This window comes from Barbus barbus (assembly GCF_936440315.1).
Source record: "Barbus barbus genome assembly, chromosome: 24".
NCBI classification, from domain to species: Eukaryota; Metazoa; Chordata; class Actinopteri; order Cypriniformes; family Cyprinidae; genus Barbus; species Barbus barbus.
Window position 1 is genome coordinate 18,411,960 of NC_136752.1, and position 26,793 is coordinate 18,438,752.

Genomic DNA, 26,793 nt, shown 5'->3' on the forward strand with positions numbered 1-26,793 from the left:
TACACAACAGTATATATCTACATACAGGCATACGACTCACGTGTCTGTATTTGATGACGTTGCAGGGCGTTACAAATAATGACCGACTTTTTTTTTTTTTTCGTTTGCAAAATAGCAGAGAGCACTTCGAAGCACGTTCTTTCATTTGTAATTATGATGGAAATCAAAGCCAGTGACAGTCCTTCAGGTAATGTAATATTTCAAAGAAAGAACAAACACAATTTCCCCCCACTGACCTTTTGAAATGATGTAACAGCACATTCCTGTTCTCTCCTGCATATTCAATGAAATCTGTACATGGTTTCCTGCTCTGCAGTGGATCTCAGCTCTCCAACACTCTCACTGAACGCACTGTGACCTCAGCTGTATATTTACTGCATAAAAGGTTTATTGATTTTTGGACTTGATATCATGCTGTGAGTGAATCAATTGTGTAGAGATTTTCCGTGTATTTGGCTGATTTGATAAGATCTATGTTCACTTGCAGAATGTCCAGATCTGCATTCTTATTTTTACTATATAGAAATTGTCTTGAAATGAAAGAAACACGTGCACCAAGATAAACTGGATGAAGACGACAGTCACTTTACATCTAAATTGCAGTACACTTCAGTGTCCACTCTGTGGCAGTCTGTATTAATGATAGCTTTGCTATAAGGAAAACAGTTAAGAAGGTGGCTTTTCAAATAGCCAAACAGCACTGTTGCCATACATATGCATGTCAACTAGCAGTTGTAACCTTTGTCTCATTCATTTGGCTAATGCATATTTATTATATTTTGTGGTGTAGGGTCCAAATCTAAAGCCACCTGTCTGGTGAGTTATTTTGAGAATATTCAGTAATTAAAATTTGAGTATGAATAATTTTGTTTTTCCACAGATGAGAGTGAGAACAGGGTGCATGCAGAGGAGAAGTGGCCATGTGAGCACATTGGTAGTGTGTCCTTGTGCAACTCTGTGTCCAAAAACAAACGAAGTGAAGAAGATGAGATCATTAGTACTCCACATGTCTCTCTTGACCGTGACCACACTGTGAGTGTTTGAAAATACTGTCATTATTTATTTGTGACAGACTTGCAGTTAACTGTTGCAGTTAACTAACTATTGTATGTTAATTCATTTATTAGTGTGTGTATTATCAATGTCACAAAACAGTAGATGCTTTTTAACCATGATTATTGCAAGCCCTGAATTTTAAGAAAACCCACTGTAAGAATAAAAAACAAAAATGGATATTGTCAAGCAGAAAATTACCAGTACATTTTGTAATGAAAAAAGTTTGTGTTTAAGTGTAATCTGAGAGTTTTTAGAACATTTAAAAAATAATTTACTTATAATATATACATATAATTTATATTTGTATTTTTTTAAGTTGTAAAATTAAATCAGTTTTTCAGAAAAAAAAAATTATATTTTCAAGTGTCCAGTATAATTAAGATATTTTGTTATGTAAAGGTTTCATTTCAGGTGAATTAAAATGTGTATTTATTAATATTATGTTTATTATTTAAAATACAGTGAATAATGTCTGTTTACACTGTTCTTACCTTGTGGATTACTGTAGTAAAGAGACTGTATCAGGACTGGTCTCTACAACCAAAACATGGATGACAAAACAAGGATGTAGGTGGGGTTAACAGGTTAATCGTACTGATTAATGTGACGCTATCTCGTGTGAAGTGGACAGAAGGAGATATCCAGCCTTATAGAAGCAGGAGAGACTGTCCTGACTGGACAGTTACTCTTACTGGAGTTTTGTGTGCTCTTTTGGGTGTGGTACTGAGGTGGCACTTCTTCCTCATGGGCGACTGAGTGTGTGACCAGAAATCATGTGGCAGAAAATAGGTGGGTGGAGCTCTTACTGCCTATATATGTATTTCATGTGTTGGTGTATGCGCTCTTGTTGCGAACTGTGGATTAATATCAAGTAAACATTACAAAATCCAAGATGGAAAAGAATGAAGATGCTAAAAAGAATGTAAAGACGGGATAAAAGGATCAAACTGCATGCTGGAAGCATTTAGAATGTCGTTGCGGAATGTTTTTTTTTTTTTTCCATTTCTTGAGCTCTCCTGTAATGAGAGCCTGAGAACAGCATCTCTGCTTTTTAATGGACATTTTCCTGGCTTCCGTAATTCTGGAAACTTCATGTAAGGACAACATATTACACACTAGACCTAGACTCAAATTATTTTATTAAAAGAGAACAGCATTTCAAAACAGTAAAAGATAATATATGGAACTTATTCATATTCATAATTTGTCAGCACAAGGACCGGAAATTCAGAGTTAGCTAGACTTGGGAAGGCTAATGGAAAGAACCTGGACTTTTTGTTACGACAATCATGGACACTTCAGTTTTAACTCTGGAGATTTGAATTTTAACTTTGCTTCCTGTTTTATTCACTTGTGGAATATGGTTGTTTGAATAAAGACAGACTAAATCTGGTCTTAAAGAGGCAGTAGACTGTACTGGAAGGAAATGGAGAGTAAGCCCAGCAATTCATTTTTGGACAAATTAACAAACTTTTTTACTCACCATGAAAAGCATGAACTCCAAAACCCGACTGAGGAGAGTCCAAATGAGACTTCTTTTCATTCTTTGACTGAGAAAGGAGATGTTAATGATCAACAAAAATGTGTTCATAGGCAGGATGGTTTCGATGATCAAGGGGATGATTTTGATATAACTGTTCAGACTTCACAAACAAATGCTAAGGAAGACAGAACAAGGGACCATGTCAACAGATCAGAGCATCAGAATGTTAATGAAACTGATGAAATTGATTTTTCTTCAGTAAAGGAGGAAGTGGACTTGGACCTGAATGTTGACCACCCGAGAGATAATTACAATAAAACATCAGGAGCATGCCAGACTGACCAGGATGTAACGGATGGTCAAGCTGACACACCGTCTAAATCACTTAGCGAGGTCTCAGCCAATGACAGTGCTAACAGACTGGACAAACAACTTGGGAACTCAGCACTCATTACATTGGATAATAAAGAACCTGATTTCAGAGATGGATCTTTATACAGTGACGAAGAGTTTGTTTCAAAAAGCAATGATAAGGATATGAGCAAAAACAGACTCAAGCAGGACATACCTGAAAATGAGACCGCTGTTATGGAATCGGGCAATGTCAGCAATGAGGAGCTTTTTGGTGTTGTGCAAAATAAGAGAGGAGAAGGACACACAGAGGAAACCAACAGCAGCAGCAAAGAAACAATGAAAATGTTCAGAGAGAACACTGAGAAAGAACCATTGAAAGACAGAGTCTGTCAGGACGTCCTCACAGACACTAAAAGTACAAATATTCCCTCTGACAGAAACAATCTGACTGAATTTTTAATAACAGAGTCTTTGCAGTCATCCACAAATAACAATAATGACTTTTCAGTGCAAAGTCAGCAGGAAGTATCTGCTGCTGAGAGCAAAATAGAGTCTGATGGAAATCATCAAAACCCTGCAGTTGTTCCAGAGGTAACCAAAACTGGTGCAAATGAACAAACTCTAATTAACTACCACCAGACATCCACAAACATGGACATTCAGACCACATTAACATATTGTGAAGTTCATAGTCTCGCTGATAAAAAGGTTCTTTCTTCAAACTCACCTGTAAACACCAGAACTGTAGTCATCACCCTTACACGTGTTGAAGATCTTTCTGCAGGATCATGTGTTGATACTGAAAAGATCCAGCCGAGAGATGAGACTGCTGTTGGGCAAGCTACATTTGATAGAAGCAGTGCAGAATCAGAGAGCAATTTTGTGGAGGTCCATCCACCTACCACAAGTCAGAAGAACCAAATGAATCATTCTGAGACTGGAGGTGAGATTTCAGAAGGTTCTGGCCTCTTTGACACTGAAGAATACAGATTATCTGAGAAAGATCATTCAGATCCAGAACTGGTGACCATCCAGCTGGAGGAACAGGTGATAAAAGTGCATAAAGAAGAAGAAATGAATGTAGAGAACCAAGAAGAAATCATAATACAAGAAGAGACTATGTTAGATACAGATTCATCTTCCACTGAGAAGACCACAACTGACCAAACCCCCAAAGCAGTAAAAGAAAAACCCCTCCAACTGTCGTCCCTCTTCACCGGGCTGCTCAGCCCCAAGAAAGAAGCCCTTGTGGAAAAGGACACTCCTGAGCAACCCCAAAGCCCTGCCAAAAGAGGACTTTTTACCGATCAGTCTAACAAGAAAGAAGTAAAGGGAGACTTCCTAGAACAGCTTACCCAATTCCTCAGCAAGGGGGAAGGGAAGAGAAAGCAAGAGAGTATGACAAGCCCCCCACTGTCTCCAATCAGTCAGGACCCTGTGGAAAAGCCAGAGACAACTGTAGAGGAGCCGGCCGTTCTCCAGTCTGAGGAAACAAACAAATCTACAAATGCAGAGATGGCCTTAGGTGCATTGAAGGCTTTCTTCACAGTTAAATCTGCCAAAAAGGACACTTCAAATCGTATGGACCTGGACACTGTAAAGAAGAAGATCAACAGGGACAAAGACGTCCTCAAAGCCTTCTTTGATAGGAGCTCAACCAAGTCTCCAGACAGCAAAGAAACTACTGATTCCAAAGTATGAAGTGAATAGATGATTGCATTTGATGGTAGCATCTCAGTATCAATACATGTGAAAAACCTTATTTTATAAATGTAATCATTTTAGTTATTTAATTTTAATAGGCTCTTTAATTCAACATATTTCAATGGTACAATGCACATTAATTGCGACTGTTTTTTGTCTTATAGGCTGAGGTGAGTGGGGAGCACACCCCAAAGCGACTTCAGACTGTTTGGCCTCCACCAAAACCCAAAGACGAAGAGGAAAAGATTGGTCTAAAATACACTGAAGCAGGTAAGAGCTTATTGTATAATCAGAAACAACACCAGTAAGTGTAAATGTTTGCTCTGATTCCAATATTTGCCTTGGTATCTAATGACACAACACTGTCCAAACAAATTCCAATACACCTCCACCCTAAATGTGTTCTGAGAGGGCTGTTCTACGGATGAAATGACTCAATGTCACACTATTTGTTATTTGTAAGACTATATGTTTTCTCAGTAATGCAGTCACTAATCTTACGCCATTGAAAATTACATAAATGTGTACATTCAATACTATATAATTTTATAATCACCCTTATTGAGTGTCAGTTCCATTGACTATATTGCAGTGTCTTATAGATTTAAAGGGTGTGGAGTCCACAGCCACACCTAAGAAGCACACACAGTCAGAATGGTGTTGTCATATGTCTTGGTATGATTATACTTGAGGAAATTAGTTCTCTTATTTAAAAGTCAGACAGTTTTCCCATGGTTCTCTAGTCAAGGCAGTGATCATCCATTTATAACAGTCCCACCACTGCCATCTATTGGAAATTTTACATCTACAACATTTATTGGATATCCAACTCTTCATCCCATTTATGATAGAGTAAGATATTTTTCAGCAAGGATACATTAAATTAATAAAAAATTGGCAAATAATAGATATAATGTTACAAAAGATTTATATTTCAAATAAATGCTCCATAAACATATTAAGCAGTATGGTTTTCAATATTTATTATTTATGGCACTGAAGACTGGAGTAGTGGCTGCTGAAAATACAGCTTTGCCATCTCTGAAATTAATTACATTTAAAAATATATTAAAATAAAAACATTTTTTATTGTAAATAATAATTCACGATGTTACTGTTTTACTGTATTTTTGATCAAATAAATGTACCCTTAATGAACATAAGAGATGTCTTTCAAAAATGTTTAAAAATCTTGGTATAGTGTATACATACATCTTATTCTATATATTTACATATATTATATGGTAGAGCTTTGATTTATCGAGTTTCTAGAACTATTCAATGGGTTTTGTGATCAATTTAGTCATGTCTTTGTTGTATGTTCTCAGAGCATCAGGCAGCTCTTCTGCAGCTAAAAAGGGAATGTAATGAAGAGGTGGAGAAGTTACAGGTGAGACCCTCACAAAAACAAAAGTTTATACAGAATGGGAACATTTGTATAAAATATCAAGTTTAAAATATAAAGCAAATATAAAGACACTTCAAATGTTATACATTATAAATGTTATTTTTTTATCAGTTCATGCATTCTCTGGGGTAAGAAAATTGTATGTACTGTATGTTGATGTTTGGACATTTTAATGCAGGCTGACTTCAAACTTGAGCTCTTCCGGTTACAAAAGAAGAACGAAGAAGATCTGTCCAGACTAGGGACAACCATCGCCAGCTTACAAAGAGAGAGAGACAAAGAAAGAGACAGAAATCACAGAGATGTTGCTGTGTCCACTGAAGACAACATCAAGCCACGGGTCTTCCACTCTGTGTGTATTCAGACAGAAACAGAGACAGTCAACAAGCCGGAGGAGGCCAAGGAAACCCAGAGCAGGGGTTTTGACCCCCTGCCTAAAAATGCTGACCTCAACACAACAAAAAACTTAACTGGCAAACAAAAGGCAGTTCCTCTTCCAGCACCCCCACCTGTATCACTTCAGTTACAGATGGATAGCAACAATACTCCACCCCCTCCTCCTCCTCCTCCTCCTCCTCCTCCTCCAACAGGCCCTTATATTCCTAATGTACCTCCATTTCCTGCTCAGCCACTAGAGAGGCCAGGAAGTGTGCCTCCTCCACCTCCTCCACCACCTCCACCAATGACAGGATGTGGTGTGCCACCACCACCGCCACCACCCTTCCTCCACTCTGTCCCCCCTCCCCCTCCTCCTGGAGTTGATATATTCTCCAGTAAAGCGGCAGACAATCCTCCTCGCAAGCCATCAGTGGAGCCGACCTGTCCAATGAAACCGCTGTACTGGACACGGATACAGATTCAAGATAACAGGTATCTCGTGATAACAGGTATCAGGTATCACCTTGCCTCATATTTTAATGGGCTAAGGTCAATAACTTAGCAGTCCGGTTTTTTGAATGTGATTTTTGTTTATGTCTTGATATATAACGAAAAAAATTAAAAGGATGAATTAATTTAATGTCTTATTGAAATAAGTAAATCATATTTTAAAAAATCTACTTGACTGCAGAGTCATGGTGCAATCATTCAGAAGCAAACATGCAGAAGCAAAAAACCCCATAAAACAGGAAATGATATGTTCAAGAAGACCCCCTTCATGACTGTGTGTCAAGATCAGAAATATCAGATAAATTTTAAAAGTAGATTTTTAAAAGATTTTTTCTTTTCTTTATCATGGTTACACTTACACATGGTTACACACATATGTCATTGACCCAAACACAAATATGTCAGTTGTATTATTATATACTGAATACAGGTAAAAAGAGACACTTCTGATCATCCATGACTCTCATTGTTTTAAGATATCATATCATGATATCATGACAAAGTGCTTAGCCACTGACACAATATGTAATCATTTAGTATTATTAATACAGTATTATAGTGTTTTTTTATATATTTTGTATTAGCTTTTATTTTTATATTTTCAGTTTTAATTTAAATTTTTTATTTATTTGCTTTTGTTATTCATTAATTTTTTATATAGCTCTAAATAGCAAAATATTTTATATAGCTTCAATTTTCTTTTATTTCAGTTTTAGTAACTTTTATAATTCAGTGTAAACTTATTTTATTTCAGTTAGTTGCCAAAAATATCAATTTTGTTTAAGTCTCATAAGTTTTTCATCTAATATTTATATTTTACTTTATTTAAATTTTATTTCAATTAACAAAACAAATTTTTAAGAGTTTTAGTTAACAATAACAACACTGGCCACGGTTTCAAATAGATCTCAACTGCCCTAAACTAAATATAAAACCTTAAAAAAACACCATCCCACTCTACCTGTATTCCAAATAAACATTTCCATTGTTCATTGTACATTCCTCAAACACACAGTGTATGTCCACAAGTGACGCTGACATTTTCAACTCTCCCTCGTCAGACCTCATGGGAAGTTTAAGACAGACCACTGCAGACATTTGTCTGCTTGAGGGGCCAGCCACAGGCCGAGCGGCAGTCTTTCCAGGACCTCTAGTGGCGGTGTGGATTTCTGTGGGATTCGGCTCCCTGGCCACCTCTGTGCTGTTGCAATGTTATTTGACTCCTCATGAAAGCTTCTGCTCTCTCCGTGAGCATTTTGTCAAGCCAAAGCCGAACCCAGTCAAGCTTAGCTGTGCGCCATCATCCTGGCTCCTTAATTATTTTTATGGGAGAGAAAATTTAGTTCATCAGATTACTCGCATTGAGCCCCTGTTGATTTTCATTTTCCTGCTTTTAGGTATGGTTACCCAGCAACAGTAAATAACTCATGTAACTTTGGTTTTTACAGATGCCAGTATTAGGAAATGCTTTGGTCGTGGCCTATTCTGTGACTTTGATGTGTTAAGATTCAATCTCGATAAGCTTTAACGTGAGCAGAAAATATTCAAATATTCGGAAAACATAAAATCTCTCATCATTTGTTTGTCTTTTCTAAGGAACAATATGCTATGGAGTTCCCTGGAAGAGCCAGAGATAATAAACACCAATGAGTTTGCGGAACTGTTTGCTAAAGCCACATCGCCCACCAAAAGAAAGCCCCTATCCGAAGCTTATGAGAAGAAAACCAAAGCCAGGAAGGTACCACTCTTGCCTGAAGATGAGAAAAATGATATGACATAGAGAGGATGCGTCCCATATTTATATAACAAATGCGAGGCTGTTGGTGTGATTTAACTCATTTAAAAAAATGCACATGCACTTTAAGTCGCTTTGCATAAAAGTGCATAACTTAATGTAATGTGATTCATTGCTCAAAGTACAGATTTAAGAAGTGTCCACTAGGTGGAGTAGTTTTCAACACTTCCGAATTATATATATATATATATATATATGTATATTACTGGAACACTAGCATAAATTATGCATTCATGCATTCACCTCTGATAATTACATTTCTATAAACAGAAACATAATTTATCAAGTGCTGTCACTTGATAGAATCTGCAATTTTTTATATAAATGCTTATGTGTAATATCAGGATCCCACAAATGCCTTTGAAATTGATATAATTATATAGGAAATGGGAATAATTTGAAATAAATGAACCTGTTTATGAAATGTGATCTTGCCATTGTTACCTTTGGCAGGCGGATTTTATAATGGAAGTTTGGAATTTCCCAAAGGTTCTTTTGTTATTCATTCATTGCACTTTTTCATAATATTAGCATGAGTCTTTGCAACCTTGTATTCATACGGTAGAGTAAGCAGAATGCACTTAACGTATGATCTAAGTCATTTAGAAGTAAATGCTATTCTGTGGTGGGGTTTGTCTTGTGAATGTGGATTTTAGGTCATTAAATTACTGGATGGCAAGCGCTCTCACGCTGTGGGCATCTTAATCTCAAGTCTCCATCTGGAGATGAAGGACATCCAGCAAGGTAAATCACACAGTATATATGCTCATATATGCTGAGAAATACTCGACCACCAGCTCAGCAGAGTGTCTTTTTATTCTATCCAGACTCATTTTTCCTCCACTAATAATAAACAGACATGTTAAAATAATACATATTTGTGTGGCCTGGATGGTGAAAGGCAAGCTAAGACATGATGTTGAAATGGTTCTGTATATAGAAACATATCTTGCAACAATGTGATTGGCTCCAGCTCTTATTAGGAATAAATGGTCTGTATGTTGGTTAATTAAAATTGACTTATGGTTTACCGAAATACTCTTTGGGTTCTCCACATTATGGCGTGTGCATCAGTCCTACTTACTAAACATACTTTTCCCATTGAAAATCTTGAAGTCGTCACAGCTTGGCTTAACAGAGTGAGACAGGCAGATGTTTTTGATGACTTTAGGCAAAAAAGCTCTCAAATACATATTTAGCCACTTTTACATTCACTTATCACATCCATGACACACATATGTCCATAAACTAATCAGTCGTCTTGTCTAGAGACTAATACTTCTTCTCTACACAGCTGTTTTGACTCTGGACAATTCTGTGGTTGACTTGGATGCTATTGAAGCCCTGTATGAAAATGTAAGTATCGTGCCACACTGGAAGTGTACTTATGTACAGGCCAATGCACTGAATCCCAGCCTCCAAAACAGTAGCTTTGCACAAAATGTTAACAAACAAAAAAAAGCCTTAACTTGTAGGATATTCCTTTAAATATTTCAGATAATGAAGTTTTACTGTATTTAACCATTTTACTGTGTTTAAATCCATTCAACTCACATTTCTCAACAAAATCACTCCAGAAAATACACATAAATACTAGTTTCAGTTCATAACTAAATAATTGATAGTTCCTGTGTGGTTTCATAAGTTTATGTGTGTATCATTGGTCAGTTGTCATATGAATGCGTCTGTTCTGTTTCTCCCAGAGAGCTCAGCCCGAGGAGTTAGAGAAGATTAAGAAACACTATGAAACCTCAGACGAGGAGCGGGTCAAACTACTGGACAAGCCTGAACAGTGAGATATTCCAGAAACACACCAGATAACTCACTTTTTCATGCAGCCAGCGACTAGTGATACGTCAATTGTCACTTACAAGGGCACTTTTTTGCAGTGTATACTTCTCTAAGGTTCCTTCATTTGAGGACAGACAAAGACAGAGTAGTGTTTTCAACACTACGCACTTTAGGTTGACATATGTTCATTGCTTTTCCTTGACAGGTTCCTGTATGAACTCTCCCAGATCCCTGAGTTCTCCAGTCGAGTTCACTGTTTCATTTTTCAGTCGAAGTTCACTGACGCCGTTGCCTCCATACAGCGCAAGACCAAGATTATTCTTCACGTCTGCAAGGTACAAAGGCACTTTTCAAAGGGGTCAGACCTCAGATACTATCAAACATTTGATAAAGTATCAATGGTTGCATTCTTAACAGCTTATTCTTAAACAGCCCTTCAGGCAGCTGCCGTTTATTCAAGTGAGGTCTAAGTGCTTGCTTTGTCTCCAACATCTCCGTTATGAAGAGTCATAAATGCACAAATAAATGGTGATGTGTTTTAGTATCTGCTGGAGAAAGACAGTGTGAGGGAGGTGATAGGACTGGTGCTTGCTCTGGGAAACTACATGAATGGCGGCAGCAGAGCTCGAGGACAGGCCGACGGCTTTGGGCTTGAGATTCTTCATAAGCTTAAAGACGTCAAGAGCATGGTAACCTTTTTCTCCATTTCATGAGCCCATGTTTGACACTGAAAGCCCTAGCCGCACACAAACATGCTGAGGTGTTTGATAGAGCCTCAATGCAATTAGTTTTTTCTGTTTCCTGTACAAGGTGATATACGTTTTTGACATAATTCTTTATAAACCTACAGGAAAATCACATTAGTCTGTTGGACTACATTGTTTCCTACTATCTGCGTCACCTTGATAAGGTAAACCATGAACATGTATTTGTTCACATGCAATGTTTTATTTTGCACAGTGCAGATCTGCACACTTCTGGTCACATTATTTTCAGGGTCAATGACCCATTTCTCTGTTAATAAATGTATTATTTATTTTCTGTTCATTTATTCAGTGATGCATGAAAGTACAATTCATACAATGACTTGAATATACTAAAATGCAATGTTTTTCATTTCTAAATTTTTTTAATTTTTTGTTATGTCAGGGTGCTCTCATATAAAAATGAAGAAATTTATTTTATTTTATTCAATTCAATTTATTTAATTTTTCTTAAATTTTATTAAAGGTTAATACAACATTAACATGATAAATATAATTTTTTTTTGAAGGGGAGGGCTTTTTATGTATTAAATGACACATTAAATTGATCAATTAATAATGTTATAAAAGATTTTGAACTTTCTATTCATCCTGGAAAAAAATATATATATATTTATATATATTCCACAATTCCACAATATTCCACAAAAATATTAAGCAGCACAACTTTCCAAGATTGATAATAATAAGAAATGTTTCTTGATCAATCAAGCCAGCATATTGATTTCTGAAGGATCATGTGACACTGAAGACTCGAGTTATGGCTGCTGAAAAATCAGCTTTACCATCACAAGAATAAATTACATTTTAAAGTATATGAAAATAAAAACAGTTATTTTAGGTTATAATAATATTACACAGTATTACTCTTTTTACTGTATATTTGATCAAATAAATCCAGCCTTGGTGAGCATAAAAGGGTTCTTTTAAAAAGTTGTTTTGAATGCTGGGGTAAAAACTTGACACAATGTTTTTATGTAGATGTGTAAGTCTTTTCTTTATCATGGACACTCAAATATGTCACCGGCCCTTAAATCTCTCTTCAGAATGCTGGGACAGAAAAGAGCATCTTTCCTTTGCCCGAACCTCAAGATGTTTTCCTTTCCTCTCAAGTGAAGTTTGATGACCTCTCAAAGGATCTCAGGAAGCTGAACAGAGAACTGACAGGTAAGAATTACCAAAAACACTCTAAAGGGCTTCAGAACTGATTTTAGCGTGCCACTGATTTACTCTAGCATCAAAAGAGGCAAGATAACATGGGCTTTGGCGGATGGATGGCTACAATCCTGCAACATGGCTCCAGCTGAATCCTGAGGACTTTACAGCATCTGTTAGCAACAACTCATTATTAAACCACATTAGATCAGGTGGAATATACAGACATGTTTGCGTATGTACATGTCTGTGGAGACGAAGTGGAGTCTGTGTGATTTTGCCCTGGCGCCTTTTAGATATGACTTTAATCCTGCCCATCAGATGCTTCTGGTATTGTGTGATTCTTTAGCTCTGTCGGAGGAGCCAAAGGCTACAGTGCTTTGGCGCTTATGTAATCTGAGAGAAGAGTAGCTTATCGCTGGTGGGATGGGCTTTATCTGCACAGAGATGCACTGCCGTTCTCATGCTACACTGTATCAGTCCGAGTTCAGTGTGGCCTTGCAGATGTGTGTCAGAGATTCTTTTCTTTACCTCTCAACAAGCCTTTCTTATCGGGCGACGGAGAGACTACCAAATCTGGCCCATCACGCTCTCCCTTTTTTTCTCCTGCTGTTTGAACTCCCCTCATGACTGCGAGAGAATCATGTCTTTGTTTTTTTTGTTTTTGTGCTGTGTTTGTTCGATTTTTGGTGTCTTGGGTGCATTACTTACGACCCCACTGAGGTTTTGGCTGCTCAAGGTGACCGCATTTGTCTGCGATGTTATTTTGCAGAGCAAGAAAGTGCTGCACTAATCAAATTAGTGTGTCTACACAAAAAGGGAATGTCCCTGTGATTTTATTTTCCAGAGACAATTATGACAACATTGTGAAGCACATCTAATGCTCTCAGTCTCCACAGCTGATTCATCTGGTTTGCGTTTGAGACATCTTTTTGATCTCTTTGTGATTGTGGTTTGGCTCACTCTGCACAGTTGAGAAGACCTGAATGTAGCTGTGAGCCGCCTTGGTGGAAACTACATATATGAAGACCAAATCAAGCTAGACTGGAATGAATCAATATTTCTCGTAGAAATGCTTTGGGAAAGACACTCGACTTCTTTGTTCACAGTTTACACAAACGCTTAATAAAAACAGTAGTGTGTGTAGCCTTATCTGGAGTGAGATGCAGATGGAGCGTGTCCAACAGTCCTGGGTTCCCATCAGGGTGTATTATGACTGGGGCAGGAGACTGGCTCCTCTGATCCTCTGATTGGACGGTGAACAAACAGTGCTGCGTAGGTCCACGGGTGGCACAATGACTATCTGAGGATGCGATCAGAGGTGCATCAAAACAGATCTTACCCAGAGAAAAAGACATTTGATAACCTCTGGCTCTGTCACAGGTGGTGCTTTAGCTCTATTGTGTTGTCTTGTTCATTGGTTAGAGGCAGTAGTTTAGGAACAAGTGCAAACAAAAAGGGCTTAAGGGGATAGTTTACTCAAAAAATGAAAATTCATGAAATTTCAAACCTGTATGACATTCTTTCTTCCGTGGAGCACAAAAGAAGATATTTTGAAAAATGTTAATTCAGTGAAAGTCACTGGGGTCAAGGCTTGTTTTGGACCTCGTTGACTTTAATTGTAGAGGCCAAATGTGACCCTGGACCACAAAACCAGGGTCACATTTGGTCACATTTCAAAACCAGGGGTATATTTGTAGCAATAGCCAAAGATATATTGTAGGGGTCAAAAATTATTGATTTTTCTTTTATGCCAAAAATCATTAGGACATTAAGTAAAGATCATGTTCCATGAAGATATTATGTAAATGTCCTACTGTAAATATATCAAAACTTAATTTCTGATTAGTAATATGCATTGCTAAGAACTTAATTTGGACAACTTTAAAGGCGATTTTCTCAATATTTAGATTTTTTTGCACCCTCAGATTCCAGATTTTCAAATAGTTGTATCTCGGCCAAATATTGTCCTATCATAACAAACCATATGGAAAGCTTATTTATTCAGCATTCAGATGATGTATAAATCTCAATTTCCAAAAATTGAGATTTATATGACTGGTTTTGTTGTCCAGGGTCACAAATAAGTTTTAACATCTACGTAAGAAAGTCATAGAAGTTTAGAATGACGTGAGGGTGAACAAATGATGACTGTATTGTCATTTGTTTATAGCACAAGAAAAATAAGGCAATTATTCTACTTAGCTGGTCACAATCAGGCTGATATGTCAAGATATATACAGTACAATATCAACATACAGTAGAATGCTGTCGCTCAACTTGGTTTTAGACTTTGAAAATTCCCTTATGTTACACATTTTCACATTAACCGCTCATAATCAAAATCAAATTTACTGTAATCATTGTTTTTACAGATGTAATCAGCATAATTCACCGCAGTGATGTTATAATTAGGCACTAACAGAATTTGCTTTATCAGCAGAAAGCGCTTTCATTCCATCTGCAAGTAATCAGTGATATGCTAATGGCTTTGACCACAGTAGCTGAGATTTTATATGGCTTGATAAAAACAACTTAAGCTGAAGTTGTGAATGATGGTTGATTCCTGATAAACAAAAGAAAAAATAGGGTCACCATTAATGCCTAAATCAGTCATTTTTATTATTTGTAAAATAACATATTGGTTACATATTATCATATAAGCAGCTTAGTGTTGTGATTAGAAAGATTTTCACTGTATTTGCTGTTTTATGCTTTTTCTTGGTATTTGAAGTGTCCTATACCAGATGTTGATGTCTAAAACATTGCCAGGTAACTGCCATTAATGTACACTTTATTTTAAATCACCTTAGTGAGAAGGCATCTGCAAAGAACGTAACAGTTTAAAAATTCTTCTAGCTTCATTGTGGCATTTATACTTCAAAATCTGGGTTTATGGAATAAAAAGAAAGCGCTCATGGTGGTCTAACAGAAAAAAAATCTGACTGTTTATTTTTGCCGAAAATATTGTGTTAAAGTTTGTGTAAACTTTGTTTTACAATGAATGACTTCTTAAAATTGGACCTGGTCAGGGACTTTACTCTAACCCAATGTCATTGTTTTTGTCTCGTACAGTTTGTGAAAAGGATGTCCTAACTGTGTGTACCAACTCATCTCATGAGCACGTACATCACTTCAAGGAGAAAATTGACTTTTTCATTGCCAACGGTGAGCTATGCTAAGATGCGTGCGATTAGCCCACATTACCTTTTAGAAGTAGATCTGTTTTCAAGTCCTCTATTTATATGCTCTGTCACATCAGCCAATCCCTCTCGTCTGCCTTGTTCAGATATGAAGTCTCGTTGGTCTCTGAGACGACCTGCCTCTCTAGATGATTGATGAAGAGGCGTACAAAAGTTTGCTTAGATTGTATACAGGATTGTTTTGTTTTGCAGATCATAGAAGCAGATAAATGGTGACATAAACTTCTCATTTACTACAGTTCAGCTAGACGAGACAACACTAGCTGTAGTAAACTAGATAAATAATATTTATTCTGTTTGTAGTTTATGTATGTATTTATATACATGTTTATGTTATGTACATAGCAGCAAAGCTTTTCCTTTCCTCACATTCTTCCTACTACAAGTATTTGATAGTCTCCGCTACACAGATAAGACGGCACACATCCTGCAGTCATGAAGAATATCTACCATGTGCTCTTTTGGGGGACCTGATAAGTGTCTGTGACTCCGTACCTGTACGAGATAGCTGGTCAGGTTCAGAAGACAGACATAGAGATAGGAATCAGGGAGACTTTGGCAATGAAGGAGACTTCTTAGTAAAGGAGTTTAAACATTGTCTTTGAGGCCCTTGTAGAAATGATTTGACAATAATGCTATTTGTGGTATAACTAAAAAGAGGACAAATTAAGATCCTGAAGTAATAGAAGAGATAATAGCGCTTAATATTGACTGTGGTGCTGATTATGATATAATCAAAATGCAAATGTCCGAATTGTTGATATACTTTTTTCATTTTACAGCACAAAAAGAGCTAATTACTGTGGAACATCAAGTGATATCAGCACGTACAAGGTAGCACATCACTCTTGTTCAAGAAATTACAAAAGATGCAAACTTTGTAAACATTTTTGGCATTATCTCCAGCTTTGCCTCATGTCTTTCCTTCCTCAGCTTCTCTGACCTAGTGGAGTACTTTGGACTGAAGCCACGCTCTGGAGAGCCAGAGATTCTGCCTGGCCATGTTTTCACACTTTGGTTTGAATTCTGCAATGATTTCAAGATCAGGTGGAAGAGAGAAAACAAGATCATATCCAAACAGAGGTGAGAAGTTAACAGCATCTTGAGCATCTAGCATAACTTCTCTGACCAAATCACACAGTGTGATAACTTAGGTAATGGTGGCTTCTTCACTGGCAGTTGTTGTTTTTACTAAATTTCAGCATTAAAAAACTGCTGGAATTAAAACATTGTGGTTAAGTAAAGAACAACCTCTGCTCTTTTTGACTTCAGAATCAAAGAGGCCCAACAGTCAGTGCGCAACATGACAGCAGAGAAGAATATTGAGACCAGAAAGGCACATGCAAATGGACTGGTAAGAGTCTGCTTTCATCCTTGCTGATGTGTGGGTGGCAGATAGATAAGCGGTTCAAACACTAGTAGCTATTGTGCTTTCATAAATCAGGTTTTTAATCCAGACACTTGTTAAAGGAATAGTTCCCCCAAAAATGAAGTTTTACTGAACATTTCCATCCAAGATGTAGGTGAGTTTCTTCATCAAAACAGATTTGGACAAATTTAGCATTACATCACTTGCTCACCAATGGATCCTCTGCAGTGAATGGGTGCCGTCAGAATGAGAGTCTAAACAGCTGATAAAAACATCACAACAATCCACATGACTCCAGTCCATCAGTAGTGAAAAGTGTCCTGTGAAGTGAAAAGCTGCATGTTTGTAAGTAAAGTAAAGTCGTGACGTATTGTCAAGTATGGTGACCCATACTCGAAATTGGTGCTCTGCGTTTAACCCATCCAAGTGCACACACACAGCAGTGAGTAGTGAACAAATGCACACACACACACACACACACACACACACACACACCGTGAACACACACCCGGAGCAGTGGGCAGCCATGCTGCGGCGCCCGGGGAGCAATTGGGGGTTCGGTGCCTTGCTCAAGGGCACCTCAGTCGTGGTATTGAGGGTGGAGAGAGCGCTGGACATTCACTCCCCCCACCTACAATCCCTGCCGGCCCGAGACTCGAACCCGCAACCTTTCGATTACGAGTCCGACTCTCTAACCATTAGGCCACGACTTAGGCCACGTAAGAAACAAATCAATCATTAAAGCGTTTTAACATTAAACTGTCGCTTTCAAACATAATAAGGTTAAAAGTTTCAAATTAAAAGGGCTAATTTATTTGTTTTATACAAAAACAGCTTTTTCACGTCACAAGACATTTACTGATGGACTGGAGTCATGTGGATTATTGTGATGTTTTTATCTGCTGTTTAGACTCTCATTCTGACGGCACCCATTCACTGCAGAGGATCCATTGGTGAGCAAGATATAATGATAAAGTTCTCCAAATCTGTAGAAACAAACTTGCGTACAACTTAAATGGCCTGAGGGTGAGTATATTTTTAGCAAATTTTCATTTTTGGGTGAACTATTTCTTTATACTACATAATGCATGCACAGCTAAATGGGACTTCATAATGATGCATATTTCTGCATATTACAGAAAGAGAGACTGCGTCTGAAAGAAGCAAGTCTGACCGCCAGCTAACCCCATCTGCCATTACCAAAGAGGACCAAGTACTTTATATTTGAGACCCAGGCACTTGCATTTTTGGCAGGGTCAGAATAAGGTGCACCTGCTTGTGTAACACTTGTCCTCAAGACTGCAAAGTTAAAAGATGACAACCTGTCTGTCAGTTAAGTGGATCCCATTCCTGTGGGACTCATTTGACCATGTTTCCGATATGAATGAATGCTGCTCAAAATGAGAAACATTTAAGAGATGTTTATATTACAAGTTAGCTCAGTCTGTTCTGGGCTTTTCACCAGTCTAAACAATTAAGGGTTGAAAAAGCAGTCTCAACATTCAACTTGGAAAAGGAAGCAACTTTATTTTGTATATTGAGTAACAAAGTTGGTTAACTTTTTATGCTCATATTAAATCATTACAAAATATTAAAAAACAAAGATAATGTACATGTGAAATATTAATATTAATCTACCCTATCAGTTTTATTTGGATGAACATCACATCACATTTTATTGATGACATTTATGTTGCTTATTGCCATTTAATCACAGTAATATTGTCCATTTTTATAATAAACTCAACACTGTAAAAAGTTTGCATTAATATAAAAACAATTTTCCATGCATTTAACTTGTTTTCTGTAATGTTTGTTCACCTAGATTTTCTTCATCAAGTGATTAAAAAGGCAGTAACTTGGCACCACATTTTAGTTTTTACATTGCAATATGGTATAAAGACCAGGGAAAAATTGATGGATTGGATTTGGGGAGGAGCTTATTTACATCATAGCTTAATATGTAATGTATCCTATATTACAAATCAAGCCACAAAATAAGCTATTTGCATCAATGCGCAAATCGTGCTCCACACAGTGGAGAAAAATATAATAATATAAGCATATTTTAATATGTCACTATTTTATAGTATTATAACTTATCTAACTTGTTTTATAATACATTTAATTGCATCAATTGTATTTCTTCACAATATAAAGGCCACATTTTGATGACTGGAAACAAATCGATCATGCTCCCACATTATTCAGCTATATGAATTTGTGACTTTTAGATAAAAGTAGCCTACAACAAAGATTTCAGTGAGTTTAATCCAAGTCGACAGAAGTACAGCGGCACTGTTTGACGCGGCGCACGCGCTTCTTCTTGGTGCTGGGAGTCTGTCCGGGGCAGAAGAGCGTGTAAGTAACGGTAGTGAAACTCTTTGGCTTGCACACGGAGCACGACTGAAACGCACTGTCCTCTTGATAAACGTGCCGTGGGATGTAGAATGAGTTGCACTGTCCGTAACAAAAGTGGTTGATGATGGCGCGCGGCTGGCACCCGTCCTCGTAGATCATCAGTTTCAGCGGCTGTGTTTTACACCAGTCAAGTTTGAGGTAACGACGCTCCGTTACGTGTAAAGCCTCCTGGCTGGAGTCCAGCACCTCGTCCCCGACTGAAGGCGGTCCCGTTCCCCTGGAACTGGCCTGCGGTGTCTGCGGTGACTGTTCCGACTGGTTTGGGCTGTATTTATTTGGGTGAGGAATGGCGCCTTGAAATCCCCCGGTTCCACTGATCCTCGCCGGATTGCAGAGCAGCCACAAGACCACGATAGTGGCAGCTAATGCGTCTTTAGTCATCCTTTCACATGAAGAAAAAAACATAACATTAAATATGCAGTAATATATGTAGTTTTTTTTACAAAAAAAAAATAGAATTGTTTATTAATAAAATTTGTTATATTGTTTTATATATTTTATCAAAACGTTTCATATACATATAAGATGAACACAAAAGCTAAACTTAAAACATTTCAAAACGTATAGTGTATAAAGCTCACAATCATTTAAACGCATTTACATTTTGTTATATGAATTCCCTACAAAATTGCTCTGCAATCCCTCTGGCAGCTCATTTAAACAAAAATCACACAGATGTCATTTAAATAATAAATACAAATATACTCCAGTAGATATGCAGATTTACCTCAGATTAATGATGGTTCAGACTTCTTCACATGGACTGCAGCTATGTTCACAAAGGTCTTTGTGTACCATAACAAACTACGATTAATAATAGGTTGAACCAAATGATCCAGAACTCGGAGTCAGAGTCAAAATAAGGTCTGGAGCTCTGTTCTGAGTGCTGACATTTAAGAGAATGGGGCAGTCCACGCCTCCTCTCAGTCTAAGATCATTCACAGCATTTTGGGGATGGTCCAGTGCTTCAGGAGAGTAAGGAAGCTCATGATGAATGCATATTGTGATGTTTGTAATTTAGATGAATCATGAACTTAAAAATACATATCTCCAATTATCTGCACATGAACATATACATCATTTTTATTTGATTAAATGGTATTACAACAAAAGTTGTGCCAAGAGAATAATCATTCATGTTACATGTTACACCCTTTGCTGCTCTATTAATAATAAGATTAATTTGAATATCACACATAATTAAATGTTGACTATACTGTGAAACTGATCAGATTTTTATAAATAACACGATGTTCAGGTCTTGATATTGCTTGTAGCAGTTTCAACCTCATCTTCCTCTGGGAAATGTGGCACTGATTTCTTAGCCACCACATTATCCAGCCTCTGTCCCATCAGATATGGATTTGCACTCTGAAACACAGTCAGTGACAGATCCTGTGACATTTTTTCTGAAAATGCAATATGTACTGTATATGCAACAGTGCTCCATCTAATAATTCATGCGTTTGAGCCTCTACTGACAAAGAAGCAACCAAAAGGCACAGAAAAATAAATTTATGACTTACCCTTTTTCTTCTTTTTGGCCCACCCTTCAGTTTTTCATACAACAGTCCTTTATTCTGAAAGAATAAGATATTTAGTGCGTTATGCTACAGACCAGAATCCTGGGCTATCTTGCTTCATATTTCACACTTCTCATAATTTATTCGGGGTTAACAATTAATACTGTGTAGTCATAAGATGACATTTGCTGTGTCAGTGTCATTACAGTTACAACATACTGTTTACATAATGGTGTTAGCATTGGGCATCCTCGTATTATATATTGCTGACAGTGCTATCAAGTTTTCCAGACTTTTTGGACTATAAAGGTAAGAATGAAGCGGCCTCTTCTTTACTCCAGTCATCATTTGACATTACCTTTACACGGGGTTAAAAGCAGGGTTTACAACAACAGTAACCTAGGGTTAAGTGCAGTGTAAAAAGCCCTTAAATGAATCAATCAGAAGTCTCCTCCAGCTTTTTTCAAGGTGTCAAGTGTGAACTCACCCACTTCGCGAGTGCAGGGTAGTCATGCTCAGGGTCAAAGAGGTGCTGATGTTTCTGGAATTCTCGACTGAACTCTGCAGTGTCTGGAGAGTTCTCTAAACATCCATTAGCAGCTATAAAAACATCACATTTTTTAAACAAAAAATGTTTAGGCCATTCACAAAAGTTCAGAGTCTTCATTCCTTTAGGAGAATATGGTAAAGACCTTCAATCTGATCAAATATTCAACAAATTTTCTTTGCCGATTAATCAAAATGAATGGTGGCACTGCTGTATATTTGTGCACTCGGTTACATTTAGACCAACATACCAGTCTTTCCAAGAGGGCAAGGATTGGGGGGGTCAGGGTAGCCATGGTCCTCGCTGAAGTCTTTGGGAACACTGTTTCCAGTTAACTCTGCAACAATGTTAGGTATGTTCCCATAGGGCCCGAGATGCTGGAGTCCCTCATGGGCACCACCTATTGGACAAAGTGTAAAATTACACATGAAGGCAACCACATAATAAGGAGTAGGCAGGCTATTATAAAGACCATCAGTGATCATTTACATTTTTTAAAAACGTGTAATTATCAACAATTATACAGAGAAACTCTAACCTTGGATGCTGAGTGGGCCGACTATGTTGGTGGCCTGGTGCGCGGGATACTCGACCCTGGGCCGCGCGATTCCCAGCTGCTCCATCACACCGTGCAGCAGGCGCTGGATATCCGCCTCCGACACCTGATCCACCGTGCGTGGACTGCGGCCAGAAACGACGGCCATCAAGCTTATAATGACACTCAGAAGAACCGTGTGTGCCATTTTCGGAGCCGAACCCATTGTTGACGTTCACTACACCGACAATAAACACAACACGTAACGTTAGTGTAAATTTATTGCTGCGCTTTTAAAAAAATGTATACGTTATTTTTTATTTTATTTCATGTTCGCCGAAAAGGTAATGTAAAAATTGGGCTATAATTCTGATGCTTAAGTATTATTATAACTTAAATATTATTGAGCTCAGAGAAAACGCGCATCCCTGTTTGTAACTACGTCACAAGTGAACAAGCTTGATTAAAAACACAGGCCATTATTTTATAAACGCAAATTAATAAGCACAGTCGTATTACATCAAAACTGTAATAAACATATAAACAGCTAACCATATTTAAAGAGATAACCTACCATGTAATCTGGATTGAATGAGAGGTTGTCGGGTTCAGCACAGATACCCTCCTCCTCCTCTTCCTCGCTTCATTTGCTCTGTTGCCAAGCAGCGAATCGTCTCACTTCTTGGATTAGTGACTAGCACAGCTGCTGGGTTTTATTGGGAACGGCAGAAGGGCAAAGTTTAAGAAAATAAGGAATAGACTATAGGCTATAAGGAAATAAATAAATCACATGAGACATGTCGTGTCGTCATGTTCAGAAAATGTTATGGACCTGTCAGTTTAATCGAAATAACGTTTACAATGCAAATACATCAGGTTCTTTTTTTCGCATGTAATTCACTCCTCTTTAATATAACCAACACTAATAATGGCTTAGTAATTCAGTAAGTAAGTATTTTCTCAGGAACAGGCATTGTTATAATATTTATGGAACATCACCACTGCATTCACATGCAAATCTTTTTAACTCGTACTCTGCCTTTTAGTTTATGGTCCACATAATCTACAAAAAGTGTGTAAAGTTTTAAGAAGGTTTAGAAATCCTTTGAAACAAATAAAAAAAAAATCTTAGCTCATAGACTTTAAAATGAACGAACAAAATAAATTGAGAGCTTTTGTTGAGAAAAAATTTGTCAGCTCAAAAAATACATTTTCTTCATCAAATACTCAAAGACAAAACACAATGTGAGCCAAAAGTACTGTTACACATCACGACATTTATTACAACAGTACATGTATATACAGCACAAGGCACAGTACAAATGCATACGGAGGGTTATTTGGATTGCATTGAAGAGGATTTGAGATTTAGAAGCACTTCCTGTGGACGATGGAGGGACCTGCCTCATCATACTCCTGCTTGCTGATCCACATCTGCTGGAAGGTGGACAAGGAAGCCAGGATGGAACCGCCGATCCAGACGGAGTACTTACGTTCAGGGGGAGCAATGATCTAGAGGATGGGCATGAGAACATCAATGTAGTTAGACTGTAAAACTACAACTATAAAAGAAACAAGCTCATTTAGTCGGATGGATGTTTACCTTGATCTTCATTGTGCTGGGGGCCAGAGCAGTGATCTCCTTCTGCATACGGTCAGCAATACCAGGGTACATGGTGGTACCACCAGACAGGACGTTGTTGGCATACAGATCCTTGCGGATGTCAATGTCACACTTCATAATGCTGTTGTAGGCGGTCTCATGGATGCCAGCAGATTCCATACCTGTGAGGAGCAACGTTGCAAACTATGTTAGCAAGAGAACAATTGTGATCTAAAGACAGCAACAGGGGTAATGCAAATAGGTCATTTGAGGCCCAGCCAAAGCATACCAATGAAAGAGGGCTGGAAGAGAGTCTCGGGGCAGCGGAAACGCTCATTTCCAATAGTGATGACCTGGCCGTCAGGCAACTCATAGGACTTCTCCAGAGAGGAGGAAGAGGCAGCAGTAGCCATTTCATTCTCAAAGTCCAGAGCGACGTAACACAGCTTCTCCTTAATATCACGCACAATCTCACGCTCAGCTATGGAAGAGAAGAGAGAGCAAGTATATTTTATATTGGGAAAAGACTCTGAGAACAATTATATTGCATATTGCATAAATAAAGTGTCAAAAACTGCCCCCTCTTGAGGCCAGGGGAGCATATGCTAATTTCTAAACAAAATTCTGTACAAGTAGAATTCTGCTAGCACCCACCAGTAGTCACAAAAGAGTAACCACGCTCAGTCAGGATCTTCATCAGGTAGTCAGTCAGATCGCGACCGGCCAGATCCAGACGCATGATGGCGTGAGGAAGAGCATAACCCTCATAGATGGGGACGTTGTGGGTCACACCATCACCAGAGTCCAGCACGATACCTGTAACACGATGCATTGGCATGTTAAGTATTGCTTTTTAAGTTTTACAGATGTTTATAGGAATTAAAACCCATAATGTTATATATTACTTCTAGTGATTTGATAGACACTGACCAGTGGTACGGCCTGAGGCATACAGAGAGAGCACAGCCTGAATGGCAACATACATGGCAGGGACGTTGAAGGTCTCAAACATGATCTGAAAAGAGAGGAAAATAATAGTTTCCACCAGGGTTATTATCATTAACTAAACTAAATTAATAAAACAATAATAATTACTTAAAAAAAACATTAACTGAAATCGAATATAAGTTTCAAAGGCAACATTTCTCATTTATGTTTAAATCTGAAGCACTAAAATAACTAAAACTAAATTAAAACTATAAAGATATAAAAAAAACTAATAAAAAAGACAAAAACGCAAAACAAAATTGCTAGAAATTTAACTAAAACTATTATCAAAATATTAGCAAAAATTATGATAGTATATCAATGATACTAAAATAACACTGTTTTCAGCACAATTGTAAACACTTGTAAAACAGACTTTATGGAAACCAAAGGATCAGAGCAGCCCCAAGGGGGTGCTAGAGCGTCCATGAAGAAGTTCAGAAATTGTGTAATATATAAAACTCCTGAAAATAATACATAAAATAATTTACAAATAATAAATAAGTAACTTAATTGTACCATAATAAAGTTATAATATTTACCTTTTTACAGTAAAATTGGTTTGAAAATGTATGGCTGCCATTATATGCTGCCACTGTTTAGGGTCCCTCACAAAGGGATCATCATATTTGTGGTCCGTGACAGTAAAAAAATGTTTGAAACCCCTGCATTAGCTTACCTGTGTCATCTTTTCCCTGTTGGCTTTAGGGTTGAGGGGGGCCTCAGTGAGCAGAGTGGGGTGCTCCTCAGGGGCCACTCGCAGCTCGTTGTAGAAGGTGTGATGCCAGATCTAAAAATATTTAAATATGTTAAATCATTGGAGGAATGCAGAGGTGACCAAACACAGGATGTAGCTCACTAACAGAAATAAGATCCCTTTTATATTTGCTTTTAATGAATAAAAAACTTGTTAAATGAACAATTCAGCATTCTGTATTAATTCTTGAATTGCTACCTTTTCCATGTCATCCCAGTTGGTGATGATGCCGTGCTCGATGGGGTATTTCAGAGTAAGGATACCCCTCTTACTCTGAGCCTCATCTCCCACATAGCTGTCTTTCTGACCCATACCCACCATCACACCCTAAAGGAAAAGAGTCATTGGTTATCAGCAAGCATCTGTAGTTCAAGTTAGTTTCTATAATATGATGATTTTCCACAGGAATTCAGTACATGCTTTGGAGGCCCACCTGGTGACGGGGTCTGCCAACAATTGAGGGAAAGACAGCACGGGGAGCATCATCACCGGCGAATCCAGCCTTGACCAAACCAGAACCGTTGTCGCACACGAGTGCGGTAGTCTCATCGTCGTCACACATGATTGGTCTTTTTTAGGATGGTCCTAGGAGGAAGAAAACATGTGTTAAAAGAGTGTATAAGTTAAAGTTAAAATCTGAATAATACGACTAATTGAACATTAATTTTTAAGTATTCAATCATTTTAATAAATATATTAGATCTATATATCCTCTACAATCCACTGAAACATTTCTAAGCCTGCATTACAAAACGCAGCATCAGGTAAGGTCAACAAAAGGCCAAAAGCAGCACAGCAGATCCTCTTTAAACTATTTTAGGCATCAGCTCTTGTCATTCCGAGCGGAAGCCCCTGACCGAGTGTCCTATCTGTAGCTATTTTACAGTTGTCTGATGACAAATGACAGCAGGACCTAAGGGGCGCCTCCTCAGCTGTCTAGAAACTGTAAGAGATCCATTGGCAGCATGTGTCAATTCACTACATCTGTTGATGACTCCCTTTATTAGTGTTTCATCAAGTCACCCTTATGAGATGGTTTCTAACCCAATGAAGCCTTTGGTCAGTCAAATACAACTAGTTACAACTGCTCACTTCTGCTGGCCTTCATCACTTGCAGCATTGTTTCTTTATATTTCTTTGTTAGCAATGGGCAACCATCCATTCTCATACATTCTCTACCTACAGCTACAGGTACAGTCACAGAGAACGAGCAATTATATTGTTAGTAGTTTCAGCTAAGACCATCAATGTAAAATCAGCCAATTATCCACCGTCTGCATCAACAATTCCAGAGATTAATGTTCCTTCCCATGTAGGAGATGAAGTGTTGGGTTATTCCTTTTCAAATCTCTCTCTATTGTCCCTGAAGTAGTCCATAGAGATAAAGGTAGTAGCAAACACTCACCAAGTTGTAGCGCAAGACTGGGGTTTCCGCTGGGATGAAGGGCAT

At 37.8% G+C, this 26,793-nt stretch overlaps 4 protein-coding genes across 5 annotated transcripts; 1 reads left to right on the plus strand and 3 right to left on the minus strand.

Moving 5' to 3' along the window:
* Positions 1–1,896: 1,896 nt before the first annotated feature.
* On the plus strand, positions 1,897–18,764 carry LOC306843602 (formin-like). Its single transcript, XM_079375151.1, has 18 exons — positions 1,897–2,150; positions 2,799–4,588; positions 4,762–4,867; positions 5,926–5,987; positions 6,184–6,875; positions 8,490–8,631; positions 9,345–9,432; positions 9,983–10,044; positions 10,392–10,480; positions 10,685–10,814; positions 11,022–11,168; positions 11,330–11,389; positions 12,290–12,410; positions 15,474–15,566; positions 16,384–16,435; positions 16,535–16,684; positions 16,874–16,955; positions 18,110–18,764. The coding sequence occupies exons 1-18, from the start codon at positions 2,111–2,113 to the stop codon at positions 18,152–18,154; spliced, it is 3,951 nt and encodes a 1,316-aa protein (XP_079231277.1). The 5' UTR covers positions 1,897–2,110; the 3' UTR covers positions 18,155–18,764.
* Positions 18,474–22,884, minus strand: LOC306843604 (neuroendocrine protein 7B2-like). Of its 2 annotated transcripts, XR_013781852.1 has the most exons (7): positions 22,571–22,884; positions 22,000–22,234; positions 21,712–21,861; positions 21,402–21,514; positions 20,918–20,971; positions 20,119–20,762; positions 18,474–19,773 (listed from the first exon to the last, which is right to left on the minus strand). XR_013781852.1 is itself a non-coding variant. In XM_079375153.1 (6 exons), exons 2-6 carry the CDS (start codon positions 22,220–22,222, stop codon positions 20,646–20,648), a joined length of 657 nt encoding a protein of 218 aa, XP_079231279.1. In that variant the 5' UTR covers positions 22,223–22,234; positions 22,571–22,884; the 3' UTR covers positions 18,480–20,645. The 2 variants fall into 2 exon arrangements, 1 of the variants encoding a protein (XP_079231279.1); XM_079375153.1 differs by having other exon boundaries at positions 18,480–20,762.
* LOC306843605 (gremlin-1-like) lies at positions 19,239–19,772 on the minus strand (the record flags this gene model as incomplete). Its single annotated transcript, XM_079375154.1, has 1 exon — positions 19,239–19,772. One exon carries the CDS (start codon positions 19,770–19,772, stop codon positions 19,239–19,241), a length of 534 nt encoding a protein of 177 aa, XP_079231280.1.
* Positions 22,801–26,793, minus strand: LOC306843603 (actin, alpha cardiac muscle). Its single transcript, XM_079375152.1, has 9 exons — positions 26,749–26,793; positions 25,777–25,928; positions 25,542–25,670; positions 25,266–25,376; positions 24,530–24,614; positions 24,254–24,415; positions 23,889–24,080; positions 23,600–23,781; positions 22,801–23,508 (listed from the first exon to the last, which is right to left on the minus strand). The coding sequence occupies exons 2-9, from the start codon at positions 25,903–25,905 to the stop codon at positions 23,365–23,367; spliced, it is 1,134 nt and encodes a 377-aa protein (XP_079231278.1). The 5' UTR covers positions 25,906–25,928; positions 26,749–26,793; the 3' UTR covers positions 22,801–23,364.